Here is a 15,309-nt window from a genome sequence, read left to right on the forward strand (position 1 = left end):
TTAATATTAACTTTTTGAATTTCAAACAGCCACCTCCTTGATTTTGGGGATTTTTTAAATAATGGCGCCCTTTGGTTTCTCGAACACGTGTGGGGCATTTAACTCCCTACTTTTCACCCCCTATAAATACTGTACTTTACTGCACCTACTCACTTTTACCATTGTTGCTGATTCTTCAACCTTTTTCCTTCCTAAATTCCTTTTGCCCTTCCATCTTCTTTCGATTTCTTGCTTCTCTTCTCTAAGATGGCCAAAAAGAAATCTGCCTCTGAAGTTCTTTCCACTTCATGGGTTCGAACCAAGAAATCCGACAGTTCTGTGGATCTCTCTCCATTAGAGAGCAGGGTAGAAACTGTCATCTTCGAAAGACATGAGGATGTCCTGCGCCTGAATTACGACATCCCTCTGACGGTGAGGATATTCTATCAAAACCCCAAGACTCGAGCTCTGAACGGTGGTGATGTCACTCTCTTTGAGAGGATGTTCATGGAGGGTCTTCGGCTTCCTTTTCCCGAGATCGCCAGGGACTTCGTCTTATTCCTGATGGTCACACCAAGCTAGATCCTTTTGAACACTTGGAGGTACCTGTTTGCCTCCTACATACTGTGGAGGTTGGTTCTGGAGAAGGAGATGAAGATCCTTCAGTTTTTCAATATCTATAGGCCGAGGCAAACTGTTGAGGGGATGATCAAGTTGGTTGTCCGACACCCCCTATCTTCATCAAACTTAAGAGCGGGCTGACAAATATCAAATTCTGGGAACAACAATTCTTCCGAGTGTCCGGGGAGTGGGAATGTCCCGAGGGCACTGTTTTGCCTGAGAACCGTAGGATGCCTCGGACTTGGCGATTGCTGTGACCTGATCGATACAAACCTCCATCCATCAACATAACTGACCAAGAAGATGTCAAAAGGATGTGCGATTGGACCGAGGAGAGGGTAAAAGCGAAAAAGTTCGAGGAGATCGACTTCAATACACTGGTAACCGACGAAACCATGAGATGATTCCTCGGATATACAATCCCAGAAAACAAGAAAACCGTCACTAAGAGAGGCGCAATGAAGAAGAAGGGTGACGCCCCTCAATCTCTGAGACAAGCTACCAAAAAGAGGCCTTCCAAACCCAATATTGTTAATCCCGGAGAGATTCCTCAAAAGAAGAAGCAAGCTATTCCCTTAGCTGCTTCTGGTGCGAGGAGGGCTCCTTCAAAGAGCCCTACTCTTGAGACCAATACCGAGGAAGGTTCGGTGAGCTTCCGAGGTTTTGTTCCAGAAGCTTCCCTGAACCAAGGAACAGGAGCCTCGCAACTAGGGGTGTGCAAAACCTGCAGCACCCGCCCCACCCCACCCTGTAGAGGACTGGGTTTTCAGGTTTTTTTGCGGGTTAGGGTCTTAATTTGAGAAATTTATGCGAGGCGGGGCGGGTTGCGGGTTTAGCCTTTTAAAAAATGCCGGTCCCCGCCCCGCACCGCACAAAGGAGAAAAAAAGAAAAAATAAAATAAAATCATGTTTCTTAGAATTTTATCTATAATTAATAGGGTTTTTAGTTTAGTTTACAAGGTTAATTCCATGGAAAATGTTCTTGTATGGAAATATGAACGATTGAAAGATATGTGTCAACATGTCGAAGGACTAAATTTAAGGAGCTTTGAAATTATAATTTTTTTCTTGGGGTAATCACCTTTTCCCTCCATCAACTACCATCCATTGTCAACATGCCCTCATGAACTGACACTTCGACCAAAAGAGAGTATCCAATTACCAACTTTACACACTTTGCCCCCTTCCGTCAAGGAATTCCGTTAACTTGGACGGAATATTCCATTTTTGGGCTCTAATTTTGGTTTAAAGACCAAAATGCCCTCCAACAGCAATTAATAAAAAAAATATTAAAATTAATATGTTTAAAAAAGTTGAGGGCATTTATGTCTTTTTACGAATTAAACTGAAGGAAGGGGGCAAAGTGTGTAAAGTTGGTAGTTGGATACTCTCTTTTGGTCGAGGTGTCAGTTCATGGGGGCATGTTGACAATAGCTGGTAGTTGATGGGGGGAAAAGGTAATTACCCCTTTTTTCTTTAATGAAACAGAGTTGATTTCCTAAAAATTTGACTTTGCATTCATAAGATTCTGTGAAAAATTAATATGAATTTAATTTTTTTATTAAAAAAACCAATATTTTTTTCGAATTTTTATTTTTTACAAAATAAAATCAAAATTACATAAATGCCACTCAAAATACCCGCCCAGTCCCGCGCGAACCCGCCCCACACAGTTAGTCTTTATCAAGTGCGGTTTGCAGGTTGGAAATTTCCAACCCGCAAAGGTACAGGGCGGGGCCAAAAAAGGCGGAAACCCGCACCGCCCCGCCCCATGCACACCCCTACTCGCAACCCTTTCACCTAAGGGATGAGATAAGTTTCGGGGCGTCCCATAATGGCTCGGAGGTTAATCTCGGACATCAAGATGCTCCGGGCACAACAAGTTCTGACCCCTGAGGCAAGCCCCGAGTCGATTCAGTGTCGAGTAAAACATATGGCCCAGAAGAAGAAATTTGGGCCCCGAGAACGCCTGGTAGGAATCATCTCGGGAGCAGAGAGGATGTGGGCAGGCCGGTCATTAGCCCTCTGACGCTGAGGAGGTTCGTCAAGAGTCTGCCTTTTTGGGCAATGAGCCCGAGGGTAATGACGATGAAGGGGACACCACTCCTCGGCCCCAAATTCAAACACCTGTTGAAGAATTAGAGGAAGAACATACCCCCAGGACTCCTACCGCGGAGCGAATGGGCACCCCTCCACCCACCGAGTCCGAGGGCAAAGGAGTGAGTAGAATGTCTCCGGGGTCTAGGCCTTCTATCGATCAAATTACGGAGGCTGAAAGGGCTATTCCTGAAGGTGCGGGTGCTGGGAGGCCCGAAACTCCTCAACATTGTGGGGTTCTAGAAGGCCCTACTCCCAAAAGCGCAGGCACAACGAGGCCCGAAGCGCCTCTGCCTGTGGAAGTGCAAGATAGACCTGAAGCTGATCCCAGAGCTGCAGGATTGATGGGGCCCGAAGTGTCTCAACTTACCGAGGTTCAAGATAGGACTGAGGCTGATCTGAGGGCTAGCACATCTGGCCCGAGGAGAACTGACTCCGAAGCTGCCCCAAATGCTGAGGCAGTCCCAACTGCCAAAGAACTTGGTACCTCGAGATTTAGGGCAGCTTTCAAGGTTCTGGGTAGGGGTCTTCTTGGACATCCAATGGAGTCCATCAAGAACCTCATTCCCGAGGGATTCTTAGAGAATGCTAGGATTGCTTCTCCTGAGAGGATTTCCCAAGGCATCCTCATTTCTCACTATCAAGTAAACTTCTTGAAACAGTCTTTTATGTGAGGCAACTTTATGCTAAATCGCAATTTTTCTGAGTTTTTCTCTTCTTTGACTTTGCAGCTTTTGCTAAAGATGACGACCTTTTGGCAAAACTTCAAGAGGCGTCAAGAAGCATAGGCTCCTGCTCCAGCCCCCGAGGTGCAAGCTCAACTCTTGGGACTTGAAAAGGAAGTGGCGACCCTAAAAGCCCTCCTTCAATCTCGGGACGAAGAGCTTGCCTCTCGAGAAGCAATAATATTCGAGGAACGTTCTATCAACGCCCGTCTGAAGAAGGAAGTCCTCGAATCCAACGAGCGGTACAACCGCTTGGTTGTTAACCTGTCTAAGGAGTTTGAACGGGCGGATCGATTGGAGTTTTGGTTGGAGGTTGTCCAAAATGAGTGCTCCGAAGCCTGTAAAAATGCCGAGGCTGCTAAAGCCGAGAAGGAAAAGCTTAAGGATGAGGTGGAAAGGCTTGAGGCAGAGAAAAACAAAGCCTTAAAAGCGCAGGACAAAGCGGAGAGCCTTCTAATCTGGCTTCGGACCAGATATGACAACTGCATGGCCAAACGAAGCGCTATCTGAAGCTGCTCAGCTATGTGCCTTACCTTCGAGACCAGAGCTAGGGTCAGGGCTTCAACTAGGGATTCGAGAACTTTCAAACTTTGGCAACAAATCCTCAGTATAAGTTCGATCTTGCCACTGTTGGGCCACTTCTAGTTGGGATCCCGGATGAAGCTGTCCAGGAAATGGAGGAATTCGGCCTTAACTTTATACCCGATGTTCCGAGTTGGGGCGCGAACACTCCTAATCCTTACGATGATCCTCTAGAAGATAATGCAGCCTAAAAGTTGATTTTGAGGCATGGGCTTTCCTTTTTACACTTATTTTGTATAAACAAAATTTTACAGTTGAAAAAAAAAATAATGACTTCTAAATAACCAAATGTGTGTTTGTGTGCAACAAAATATCTTAAACACGGAATTTAAAGAAGACAAGATATTTGTTGACAAAGTGGAAATTCTGTGAAGAGAAAAACCACTCCGGGGCAGTCAAACCCAGGAAATCCACTATCCAAAAACAAACCAAGTTTCAAAGCACTCGTACTCACAAAACTCATTGCAGTAGTCATACCTTTAACTATAACACGAAGCTCATCGTGAATGCTTCCCAACCAAGTCTCCTACTTGAAAGGGGTCTACAATGGAATCCTTTACCTTAAGGCCGACCTCCTAAGATAGACTTCACATGAACAAAGTAGCACACACCGGCAACGGCTTGAGAGCTAGCGAATCTTCAAATCTCTCTAAACACCCTCTCAAAACAAAGAGAATTCACTGCCGAATTCTTTACAATTGTCAAGCCTATGGCCTTCCATTTATAGGCTTACAGAAAACCTAAAACTGCTGAGATTTGGACTTTGGCTGTCGAGCGTCCGGACAGAAGCTAGCCATGTCCAGACTGTCTTCTGCGATATCCTTTCAGAAACAGCGACGGCTTGGCTGAGCATCCGGACGGTCTTCGCTATAACTCCTTTCTGTGTTTGAACGGAACACTGGAATATTCTAAAATGCTGGACATGTGGCAACGTCATCCAGATGACTTGCAGAGACTTCCCAAACAGTGTTGACTTCTGAAATCCAACTCCGTGTTGAATACAGATTGATATAGCCGTCCGGACGGTGTTACTCTGTCATCTGGACGTCTTCAAAGCAAACTGCTGGACACTACGAGTTCTCAGGACGCCTTCAAAGGCTCGTCCGGACGGTTGCACAAGAACCGGTTGATTTGGCTTGGAATTTGTAAGGACTCTTCATGGACATCTTCTAGAAGCTTGTGATCAGTCACATGCTTTGATTTGAACACTGTCTAAATACATGAAGATTCTGAATTGAGAACCGACCATCCTGTTAATTTGCAACCATTACATAAAGTGTTTTTTGCTATCCAGAATTTAGCCAATATAAAATACTAACAAACTCCCCCTTTAGCCATTCTGGGACAAAAATACTTGACTGGTTTGGAAATACATTCCCGGTCCAAAACAAAACATACTCCCCATTTTTGTCTCAAAAGGACAAAGGGTAAACAAAGTATAAGAGAAAACCACAATTACTAAAATTCAAAACAACAAGAATAATAGTAAAGTGTCTCATCAAAAGCTCAAATTAACATAAGAGAAAACCAAAACCTCAAGATATCACATTTCCTGAATTTGAGCCACTTCGGCTTCTTGCTTCTAAAGTCGGGAAACCATAGACTGAAAATTTTCAGTCACTTGAGTCTTCTAGCCTGAAACTGATCATCCACAGAAAGAAATCCTCTAGACAAGTGGTCTGCAAGATGATAAAGAAGATTCATCACTGAATCTCTAGTTTGTGCAGATCTAGAGGAAAATGTTACAGAAGACTCTGTATGAGCAGGGGGAATGAGCTCATCTAACATTTGAGATCTCTGGAACATATGATTTCAACACTAGTCTGTTTTCTGAAGAGCCCTCTGTCTGACACTATGCTGGAAGCCGTTGGACAACATATTCCAGAAAATATTTAAACAGAAATCTATCCAAAAATAACACCACAATGAAACCAAATGAAAATAAATATTAGATCATGTTAGTTTCAAATAGAATGTGGTATTATAATGGCTATCAATTGGATGCATAAAGAAATACAAAAGTAGATATAGCAATCAAAAAGACACAGATTAGTAATATCCACCCAGCATAAAGATAGAAAAAGATATTCATGCACAATCTCTCAAATCATAATCAATTAAAGATTCCAATATTCTAAAAAGAATGAAAGCTTAAGAGAATAAGGAAAGTCAAAGGAAATACCTGGGAATGAGAAAAAATGTGCAGAGAATGACAAAATCTCGGGATCAGTCCGAGAGAAAACACACACAACACAACATGATAGAACAGGCAAAAAGTAGTGTGTGTGTGTATGTGTGTTTGGCAGAGAAAGCAAAAAGCTCTCGTCCGGATGTGGTACATACTCGTCCGAACGGCATGCTGTCAGATAAGAGATCGACAGAGCTGAGCACGTCCGGACGCAAGAACATGTTTGTCTGGACGCTTCACACTAGAAGCTGAAAGACAGAGGGAAATATGCGAAAAAATTTCCTAACGTTAGCTTCAGAACACGCATGTATAAATAACTGATAAAACAGTCAAATATCATTTCAAAAATATACCAAGATATAATTGAGAGTTAAGAGTCAATAAGCACAAAAATTTTCCTCCAGATAGAAATTTTTTAATAGTAAACTTAACTCATGCAATGCGTGTGTGTGTGTGTGTGTGTGAAAGCTTTCTCAATAAGGTATGAAGTTCACTGATATGACTTAAAGCAAGCAGATTTTCTAAATAAGAGAGAAAATCAATGGTAGATCAGTCAGAAGTCAAACCTTATTTTACTTAGGCCTAGCCACCCTCATCTGATACACTCCCCCTAAGCCGCAACACTTTTCTTTTACTTCGTCCTTTAGTGACTGTCTATTTTCGCAATGATTTGGTCATTGACTGTTTCTGTAGGGACAAGTTCAAGAATAGATTTATAGCACAAAAGTAGTGGTTCTTTTTATTCATCCATATTTATACAGTTTTGAATGCTTTTTATCAATTGGTACTGCAATTTAGAAAGAATGCCAGAATTTATGGGTTCTAGGTTCAACTAGCGAGTTGGTCAATTTGACCATCTTAGCAAAAAAAATCTCTCTCATTAGAATTTCCAGAAGCTAAAAGTCAGAGAGAAAATAAAATGTACCTTAAGGGAGCTTTGGATAGTGCACAATTTTTCATCGCATGAGAAAAACAACTATCTAGCATTAAGATACACATGAAAACTTAGCAGATATTAGACATAAACTCTCAATCATATATAAGCATATTCAATTAATGCACAATGAACTAAGATATTAGGCAAACACACATACAATATCTAAAAAGCAATATAAAAATAAATAAAATTCTGCATCTTCTCCCTCAATTTTTTATTTTTTTTGAAAACAATAAAATAGAAAAACAACAAAGACATGCGTAAAAGGAAAAGAACATATGTCTAGACAAAGCATGTAGGTAAGAGCAAACCTGTCATCTGGGAGAGAGGTTTGACTATACCAAGACAGAAAAGCAGTGACATGCTTTCTCTGTCATCCCTAGAATATACTTGCAAAAAATTCTCAAAGCAACCAAGAGAAAATCTAGGGATAGAAAAGATGGTTCCTCAAACAGAATGTAAGGCAAAAATAGGATATATAAGATATGACAATCAATGCAATGCAAACATACTTGGTATGCACTAGGATTTAGGAACCAAAATCCTAGGCATGGTGAGACTGCACCTATACTAGGTGAGTCCACTCCCCCTAAGGGGTGAATGATCTCATCCTTTCTGACCCAACCCTGGTGTACCCGTGGTAGATGTGATTGGGTATTGCTCATATTGTCCATTCTCCTCAGCATCCCTTGTAACAAGCTCAGCAACCCTTCATAGGCATGATTGCTATCGGGCTTTTGCGGCTTTTTCTTGTAGTGCCTTGATGTGTTATTCGGATCAGACCGCTGTTGTTGCCACTGATGCCATGGAACCTGATCTCCCACCGAAGGTAGAGTACCTGATGTGGTCTTAGTAGGCAACTTCCTCTGAGCCTTCTTCTTCTGAGCTTGGAGCTGTGGACATTTGGGTCAGATGTGACCGGTGATGCCGCAGTGATGACAGGTGGGTAGGCTTCTTTTGTTGGAATGCTGCTTGACTTTCTCTGCAGAAATATGGTTAGCATTCTTACAAACAATATTGCCCTTCCCTTTTATATGTCTCCTATGCGGAGGGACATATTTTGATGAGGAAGAAACTTCAACTTCACTTTTTCTCAAAGCATCCTACTTAATCCAAAGCCAGTGGGATTTCAACAAATAACAATTTGGCCTAATATTACCAATCTTCCCACAATTATGACACTTAGGAATAAACTTACCTTGTATTAATGATTGCTTGGAGTTAGGCATCACATAATTAGTTAAGCAAGAATTATCTAAACAAGCTGTATCTTCCATCACAGGCTTAATATCAATAGAATCTAATTTAGAATCAAAAGCATGTGAAGTAGAAGTACTTAAATCATTAACAATTAAATCAGGCTTGTTAGAAATATCTGTATAAATACAAAGCATGCTTTTCAAATTATTACTAGAGAATTTTTCCAAGAGATCCTCCGATTCTTTTAATTTATTCTCTAGTGCATCAACAGTATCAAAAAGCATGGTATTCTCAGATTTCAAAGAGTCAATCAAAACATGTGATTCAGATAATTATAAAATCAAAGACTCTTTTTCTTGCTTAATCTTCTTAAGTTCTTTATTGGATTTCTTAAAGAGTTTACCTATCAATAGGGTATATTTAGAGAAATCATAAAAATCATCTTTTGAGAACTCAAGAAGATTTATGTTAGAAGAAGTCATGGATCACACTTAGGAAACAAAATGTCTTAAATGCGGAATTTAAAGAAGACAAGATATTTGTTGACGAAGTGGAAACTCTGTGAAGAGAAAAACCACTCCGGGACTGCCGAACCCAGGAAATCCACTATCCAAAAATAAAGCAAGTTACAAAGCATTCGTACTCACAAAAACCATTGCAGTAATCATACCTTTAACTATAACACGAAGCCCATCGTGAACGCTTCCCAACCAAGTCTCCTACTTGAAGGCGTCTTCAATGGAATCCTTTACCTTAGGGCTGACCCCTAAGATACACTTCACACAAACAAAGTAGCACACACCGACAACGGCTTGAGAGCTAGCGAATTTTCAAATCTCCCTAAACACCCTTTCAAAGCTAAGAGAATTCACTACCGAATTCTGTACAATTGACAAGCCTAGGGTCCTCTATTTATAGGCTTACAGAAAACCTAAAACTGCTGAGATTCAGACTTTGGCTGTCGAGCGTCTGGACGGAAGTTAGCCACATCCGGACGGTCTTCTACGATATCTTTTCAGAAACAGCGCAATTCTATCCTTATCAGGTCCACATCCAGACGGCTTCGCCGAGGGTCCGGACGGTCTTCACTATAACTCCTTTCTGTGTTCGAACGGAACATTGGAATATTCTGAAATGCTGGACAGCGTCCGGACATGTTGCCACGTCGTCCGGATGACTTGCAGAGACTTCTCAAATAGTGTCGACTTCTGAAATCCAACTCCGTGTTGAATACTGATTGACCTAGCCGTCCGGACGGTGTTACTCTGTCATTGGGACGTCTTCAAAGCAAACTGCTGGACACTGCGAGGTGTCAGGACGCCTTCAAAGGCTCGTCCGGACGATTGTACAGGAACCGATTGATTTGGCTTGGAATTTGCAAGGACTCTTCATGGACATCTTCTAGAAGCTTGTGATCAGTCACATGCTTTGATTTGAACACTGTCTGAATACATGAAGATTTTGAATTGAGAACTGACCATCCTGTTAATTCGCAACGATTACATAAAGTGTTTTTTATTATCCAGAATGTAGCCAATATAAAATACTAACAACAGTCAATGAATGAATTTTAGAATCTTTCTTTTCTTTTTCTTCTTATTCATATTCTTCCCAAAACTTGTAGAATTTTTCTTGAAACTTATACCCCCAAGGGTTTTTGAATTCTACCCCCGAGGGTTAAAACTTACTAAATATGCATTGTGAAACTTGTACCCCCCGAGGGTTTTTGAACTTTACCCTCGAGGGTTAAAACTTAATTAATATGCACTATGAAACTTGTACCCCCCGAGGGTTTTTGAACTTTACCCTCGGTTAAAACTTACTTAATAATTTTTTAAAGAGGTTTTGTCCTCATATCTTCTTCTGAGGCATTTACGTTGAGATTTGAGCCCGATAGCTGGATTCTGCTTCGGGGATATCTCCTTCAACTCCAAAAATTTTATAATCTCTGAGTTGTCTTCGGATCTTGACCTTTTTCTTGGTTATATCTGTATCTTTATTCATATCTTTTTGTTGAGCTATCACCTTTAACTTAGGTGAATAGTCAGGTACCCTTGGTATTCCTCCAATACTCAAGCGAGTTTTTTTGGGGAGGAAGTCGGGCAAATAGGTATTCCTCCAATACTCAACCGAGTTTTTCGGGGAGGAAGTCGGGTGGATAGTTCCTTGGGTATCCCTCCAATACTCGATCGAGTTTTTTGGGGATGGACTCGGGTGGATAGTTCCCTGGGTATCCCTCCAATACTCAACCGAGTTTTTTGGGGAGGGAGTCGGGCAGATAGTTCCCTGGGTATCCCTCCAGTATTGGACCAAGTTTTTTGGGGAGGGAGTTGGGCAAATAATCCCCTGGGTATCCCTCCAATACTCGATTGAGTTTTTTAGGGAGGAGTCATGCAGATAGTTGTATAGCTTTGTCATAATAACTTCGCAGTAGACAATAAATATAGAAGAAGATTCCTTTATTGATGATAAGATTGCCGAGCTACAACAGCTACCTTTTTATATAGAAGAAGTACTTCTTCAAATGCTCGGCATTCCACGCTCTCGAGAGTATCTTCCCAGTCTCGGACTTCAAATGGTAGGCCCCTTTTTCTTGACACTTCACTACTCGATAGGGTCCTTCCCATTTTGGTGCGAACTTCCCTTCAGTTGGATCTTTGGTCATCAAGCTCACTTTCCTGAGGACCCAGTCCCCGACTTGGAACTTCCTGGGGTTTACTGTCTTGTTGAAGTACCGAGTCGTTTGATCCTGATAGGCTGCCCAGGTCACCTGGGCATCATCTCTTTTTGCCTGCAAAAGATCCAAGTTCAAGTTGATACCTTCATCATTGAGCCCCAGGTTGTAGTATGCTACCCTGAAGCTCGAGGATCCTACTTTTGCCGGGATGACCGCCTCGGTCCCATAAGTGAGGGAGAAGGGGGTGTCACCAGTCGGTGTTTAGACTGTCATACAATATGACCAGAGCACTTCGGGGACATACTCTACCCAGGCCCCTTTCTTCTGCTAGAGCTTCTTCTTCAATGTTCTCATCAGGGTCTTTATTTGTTGCCTCCACTTGTCCATTTGCTTTAGGACGTAAGACACTAGAATAATAGTTTCGGATCTGGAGTTCGGAGCACCACTCTCGGAACTGTTTGCAATCAAATTGTGTCTCGTTATCTGTTACAAAAGCGTGCGGTATTCCGAATCGACAAACAATCGACCTCCAAAGGAAACTGATTATGTTTGTGGTGGTAACAGTTGCCATTGTTTCTGCCTCAGCCCACTTGGTGAAATAGTCAACAGCCACAACTAGAAACTTCCTGTTGCTCTTCCCCGGAGGCATTGGACCGACAATGTCTACCCCCCATTTCGCAAAGGGCCAAGGAGATGTGATGGCGGTGAACTTCTCGGGGTGTGAATTTACTACCCTGGAGAATCTTTGGCACTTGTCGCAATGTTTCACGACTCGAGCCGAGTCCTTGCCCATCTAAGGCCATTAATAACTGGCCCGAGTTACTTTGTGTGCCAACATCCGAGCTCCCGAATGGTTCCTGTAGACGCCTTCATGGATCTCTTTCATCACATACTCTGCTTCGTCTTTTGGGAGGCACTTTAGTAAGGGTTCAGAGTATCCCCTTTTGTAAAGGATACCTCCGAGTTAGTGGGGCTCCTTCTAACTTCTAACAAATGGCTTTTTTCTTCTATTTTTCAAGAAAGATTAGTTTTGGTCTGTTTACTTTACCTATAAATAAAAAAAATAGATAAAAAGTAACCTACTAAACTTATCGAACGAACTTCTCATTGATTTATTGTTTCATTGAGATCGAATCCAAATCATGATGTCATTTTCTTGTTCCGGAATGGGCTTCTTCAAGTTTTTTAGGTTTATGCTCTACTCCGAGTAAAGATCAGCCCGATTTTTATTTGCACATATAGGGCAAATGCCCCAATACCACGTGTTTTTGCTATGGCTTTATTTATTTATTTATTTCATGTCTTCTGCCAAATATTCAATGTATTCGTTATATTACTCAATTGGTTAAACAGTTTGAGATTGCTCATGTTTATAATATGATAAAAATAGTAATCATAGATATATTACCAATTGGGTTTTTTCTAAACGGAGCCTGGATACTTCATTTTATTGGTCCAATTGAGCCAACTATAAAATTATTCTAATTGATAATATTAATCTAGATACCCCCTCCAAAAAAACAAAATAAATATAATTGCACTTCACGCTCCAAATTTTTGATGATTCAATCAATCTTTCTTGGGCAAAAGAGAGGATATCTCGATCGGGGGAGAGAATAGGGGAATCCCATGTGACCCAATATATCTGACAAGTCGCACTATACGTCAACCCAAGATGCATCTTCCTCCCCGGGACTTCGAATAGGTACTTTTGGAACACCAATAGGCATTAAATGAAAGAAAAAAAGAATTAAGTACTATATCTTACTTTGATGTGGAAGCGTAAAAATGGTTTTATTGTCTGAATAAGATTAGCCTTTATAATAGTTTATCCAAAAATGGAATAAGTTCATAACATAATAAAAAAGAAAAAAGAAAAAAAGGGAAGACATAATGATTTTTAAGAATGGGTCTTTTGAATGATATGAACAAATATGTATGCTTTCACTCATAGAAAATGAAACCGGGATCCCACCCCCTACCATTGCGTATTGGTACTTATCGATTATAGAATAGATCTGTTTCTGTTTGTTCCTACAAACAAAACTCTTCCATTATTTATAATAGAACAAATTTGAATCCTTTCCTCGAGATAATCTACTGAAAAGGGGAGGTCCATAGCACAGTTTTTTCCAATGCAATAAAGCTACATAGTGTTTATTTTTCGTTGATAAAGGGGTATTTCCATGGGTTTTCTCTAGTTGCTGGTTGGGCTGGTTCGATGGCTCTATATGAATTAGCGGTTTTTGATCCCTCTAACCCTGTTCTTGATCCAATGTGGAGATAGGGTATGTTTGTTATACCTTTCATGACTCGTTTAGGAATAACCAATTCATGGGGCGGTTGGAGTATCACAGGAGGGACTATAACGAATCCGGGTATTTGGAGTTACGAAGGTGTGGCCGGTGCACATATTGTGTTTTCTAGCTTGTGCTTTTTGGCATCTATTTGGCATTGGGTGTATTGGGATCTAGAAATATTTTGTGATGAATGCACGAGAAAACCTTCTTTGGATTTACCTAAGATTTTTGGAATTCATTTATTTCTTTCAGGACTGACCTGTTTTGGGTTTGGCGCATTACATGTAACGAGGTTGTATGGTCCTGGAATATGGGTGTCTGATCCTTATGGACTAACCGGAAGGGTACAATCTATAAATTTAGCGTGGGGTGTGGAAGGTTTTGATCCTTTTGTTCCGGGAGGAATAGCCTCTCATCATATTGCAGCAGGGACATTGGGCATATTAGCAGGTCTATTCCATCTTAGTGTTCGTCCGCCCCAACGTGTATACAAAGGATTACGTATGGGAAATATTGAAACTGTCCTTTCCAGTAGTAGTATCATTACTGTTATTTTTGCCGCCTTTGTTGTTGCTGGAACTATGTGGTATGGTTCAGCAACTACCCCGATTGAATTATTTGGTCCCACTCGTTATCAATGGGATTAGGGATACTTCCAGCAAGAAATTTATCGACGAGTTGGTGCTGGGCTAGCCGAAAATCAAAGTTTATTAGAAGCTTGGTCTAAAATTCCTAAAAAAATTATCTTTTTATGCTTACATTGGCAATAATCCGGCAAAGGAGGGATTATTCAGAGCGGGCTCAACAGACAACGGGGATGGAATAGCTGTTAGGTGGTTTGGACACCCTATCTTTAGAGAAAAAGAAGGGCGTGAACTTTTTGTATGTCATATGCCTACTTTTTTTGAAACATTTCTGGTTGTTTTGGTAGACGGGGATGGAATTGTTAGAGCCGATGTTCCTTTTCGAAGGGCAGAATCGAAGTATAGTGTCGAACAAGTAGGTGTAACTGTGGAGTTCTATGGCGGCGAACTGAATGGAGTCAGTTATAGTGATCCTGCTACTATGAAAAAATATGCTTGACGTGCTCAATTGGGAGAAATTTTTGAATTAGATCGTGCTACTTTGAAATCCGATGGTGTTTTTCATAGCAGTCCAAGGGGTTGGTTTACTTTTGGACATGCTTTGTTTGCTCTACTCTTCTTCTTCGGACACATTTGGCATGGTGCTAGAACCTTGTTCAGAGATGTTTTTGCCGGTACTGTATTGAGTCGCCTGCAACCTGACCTTCCGAGCCACAACCTTATATGAGGCCGTTTTTCAGATACTAAATGACATTCGGGGTTCAACTGGAACCGCTTCCAATTCCATAACATCAGATTTTTGTGAAATGGAGGGCTTGGCTAGAACAATAACCTCTTGACCCGAGGCTTCAATTTCTTCTTTACTTCCCGAGTCCAATTTCGAGAGTTCGTCTGCCGTCGTATTGGCCTCCCTTGGTACCTTTGTGATAATGACCCTGTCAAAACAAGATTGGAGTTTGCGTACATTTTCTAGATACCTGGCCATCCTGACTTCTTGAGTTTCGAACTCTCCTTGGACTTGGCCCACCACTACTTGGGAATCGCTTCGGATCTCTATATTCTTGACGACCACTTCTCGGGCAATGGACAAGCCAGCTATAACTGCCTCGTATTCTGCCTCATTGTTGGTGGTGAAAAAACTCAACTTGACTGCGAATCGAAGGTCTTGACCTTCAGGGTTCAATAACATAACTCCTATGATGACCCTTTTTTTTTTTTTTTTTTTTTTTTTTTTTTTTTTATACGAAACGTAAAACGAGTCATCGCAGTGGCACTACTACGTGTCGCTCAGCCAACATATGGCACATGCCCCATAACATGCACCAGATCATCAGAGTTACATCTAACAACGGAATATAATAATCCATGTGTAGCGGAACACATTTCATAAGTGGAAATACATCTAATACATAACAGTTA

The 15,309-nt window shown here is 41.4% G+C and overlaps 1 protein-coding gene and 1 pseudogene across 1 annotated transcript; one reads left to right on the forward strand and one right to left on the reverse strand.

The window, feature by feature from the left end:
* Positions 1–10,820: 10,820 nt before the first annotated feature.
* Positions 10,821–11,799, reverse strand: LOC133866200 (uncharacterized). The gene is made up of 2 exons (XM_062302740.1): positions 11,311–11,799; positions 10,821–11,120 (listed from the first exon to the last, which is right to left on the reverse strand). Exons 1-2 carry the CDS (start codon positions 11,797–11,799, stop codon positions 10,821–10,823), a joined length of 789 nt encoding a protein of 262 aa, XP_062158724.1.
* A 1,407-nt stretch (positions 11,800–13,206) lies between these two features.
* LOC133866201 (photosystem II CP47 reaction center protein-like) lies at positions 13,207–14,617 on the forward strand (annotated as a pseudogene).
* Positions 14,618–15,309: the final 692 nt, after the last annotated feature.

Source organism: Alnus glutinosa, chromosome 4 (genome assembly GCF_958979055.1).
Source record: "Alnus glutinosa chromosome 4, dhAlnGlut1.1, whole genome shotgun sequence".
In the NCBI taxonomy this organism is placed as follows: domain Eukaryota; kingdom Viridiplantae; phylum Streptophyta; class Magnoliopsida; order Fagales; family Betulaceae; genus Alnus; species Alnus glutinosa.